The 2341-nt window shown below is 32.1% G+C and overlaps 1 protein-coding gene across 1 annotated transcript in view; it reads right to left on the reverse strand.

Moving 5' to 3' along the window:
• The window catches only part of LOC106460561 (furin-like protease 2), a 112277-nt gene that overhangs the window by 67704 nt on the left and 42232 nt on the right, over window positions 1-2341 (reverse strand). The window contains exon 11 of the mRNA XM_013920278.2: window positions 1689-1837. Within this exon, the coding sequence (XP_013775732.1) occupies window positions 1689-1837 (149 nt within the window). The remainder of the gene's footprint in view (window positions 1-1688; window positions 1838-2341) is intronic.

Raw genomic sequence — 2341 nt, forward strand, 5'->3', positions numbered from 1 at the left:
AATTAAACCTTATTTTCAATAAGCAATCCTGAAAAATATTTGGGGGTGCTTAACTTTTTTCCAGGTGTATATTTAGCTTTTTTTTCCTTATATTTAAATTAAGAAATTAAAACAAATATAATATTAAAATTTGAATTACAAACTAAATTTATGTCAATTCCATTGACATAAGTAATAGTAAAGTTATTTAATAAAATGTTGAAAATGTTATGGTATGTGCTTTTTGACCTGCTCGCAGTAAAAGAGGTAATTGGATGGAAGAGTAACTGGATGGCAGAAAGCAGATGGATGTTATAAACAGAGTTTAGTCAAACTGAATTAATATCACAAACAGGATATCTCAGGGCTCAGTCTTAGGATCTTTGCTGTTTTTGATTTACATCAGTGACACAGATGAAGGAATGGTCAATAAATTACTTATATTTGCTGATGTTGTTAAGATCTTGGGTGTTGCTAACTGTGAAGAGGGTGCTGCTGCTTTACAAAAGAATTTAGGTCATTTAGTGAAATGAGCAAATAAATGGCAGAAGGCTTTTAGTTATAATAAATGCAAAATAATGCATGTGGGTTATCATAATATGAATTATAAGTATAATTTGGATGGGAAACTCTTAACAGTGTCATGAAAGAAATGGATTTTGGTGTAATGGTTCATCAGTTTCTTAAGACATCCAATCAATATGCTGTTACTAGGGTTAGAGTAAATAGGATTTTTGGTTGTATCTACAGAAATATTGAATACAAGTCTAAAGAGGTTATAATTTCATTCTATAGGTCACTGGTTAGGCCACATTTGAAATATTGTGTTCAGTCTTGGGCTCCTTTCCTTAGGAAATACATTAAATTGTTGGAAAGGGTTCAGAAGACGGTTACTAGAATGGTGCCTGGGATGGAGGGGGTTGTCATATGGGGAGAGATTAAGGTCTCTGAAATTTTATCCTGAAAAAAGAAGAGTAAGAGGGGATCTTATTGAGGTGTTTAAGATTGTAAAGGGAATTGTTAGTGTTAATGCATCACCTTTTTTCATACTTAAAAGCAAGAATAGTTGGCAGGGTAGGAGTAATCTTCAATTATTTTTCTAACATGGCATTTGGCCTTTGGAACAGGTTGCTTTCGAATTTTGTGGAGGCAGTAAATCTAAGCGAGCTTAAGAGAAAGCTTGATAGCTATATGAATGATAAGAGATGGCTTTAAGATTTTTTCTTTAGTTTATTTATTTAATAGTTTTAGTTTAGAGGATGGAATAGCCGAAATGGACCAATAGTTCCCTTGTTGTCTCTAAACATTACGTTATGTTATGGTTACTTTGGTGGTTTCATACTGAGTGCAATGCACCCTGCTCCATTATTCAAAGAATTAAGAGAAAGTATGGTCACAATTATTTAAATCATTTTGGTATCTTCAGATACTACTAGAACTGTTTAACAAGAGGTCTGCGAATAAGGTTTCAGTCAGAATCTAAGGTAAGGCTCTCTCTCTCTTTCTCACAACACACACACACATTCATTACAGAAATTTGAAATATTACAATACAAATTTGAGCAACTTTGAAGGATGGTCCCTTCTTCAACACAAACAAAGGATTTGATTAGATATACCTTAAAATTTGAAAGTTTTAATCATTCTCATCAGGTAAAACTACCATCTCTTAAGTACAAAGCACAAAATAAGAAAGTTTAAATACAAACTTGGCTTCTAAAGCTAGAGCACAGATAGCAGCAGCAATAGGAGCAGAAGCAGAGGTGCCAGTGTGGGACTCTGTGCACAACTCACTAGGATTGGATTTCACTCCCTTTTTAAAATTTTGTACATAATCCACATTCATGTCCACAGTAACCTGAAAAAGTAACAATTTCAAAAAATCATATTCAACCACCTTCATAACGTACACTATACATTCAACCAAATGCTACAAGTATTGTCAGAAACCCTAATTTGATGACTTGAAATTACAGTTTCATTTACAGTTAAATCTACAGTTTAATATAATCTGTTAATTTTGTAGTATAATGAAACAAAATACAGTATTCAACACACGTGTGTGTATATATATATACACGCACTAATGGCCCATTATGTGTTTATATGTGACTACTTAACCGATCTTTCTTAAAAAAACAAGTAGCAGTTGACTTAAATAGAACCCTTTAATCCTTCCCACAAATTCAAATTTTAGTATTAAACATTAGTTAATTTCCTAATTTAAAAGTAAATATTAGAAAAAACAAAGATAAACATCGATTTTTTTGTGTCGTGTGGTATATTGAATGTAGCACTGGTTCAAATTAGATGTTTGTGATGTCAAAATACAAAGTCTATAGTTTTGTACAAATTAGGAACT

The sequence above is a fragment of the Limulus polyphemus genome, unplaced genomic scaffold, assembly GCF_000517525.1.
Source record: "Limulus polyphemus unplaced genomic scaffold, Limulus_polyphemus-2.1.2 Scaffold795, whole genome shotgun sequence".
Taxonomy (NCBI): Eukaryota; Metazoa; Arthropoda; class Merostomata; order Xiphosura; family Limulidae; genus Limulus; species Limulus polyphemus.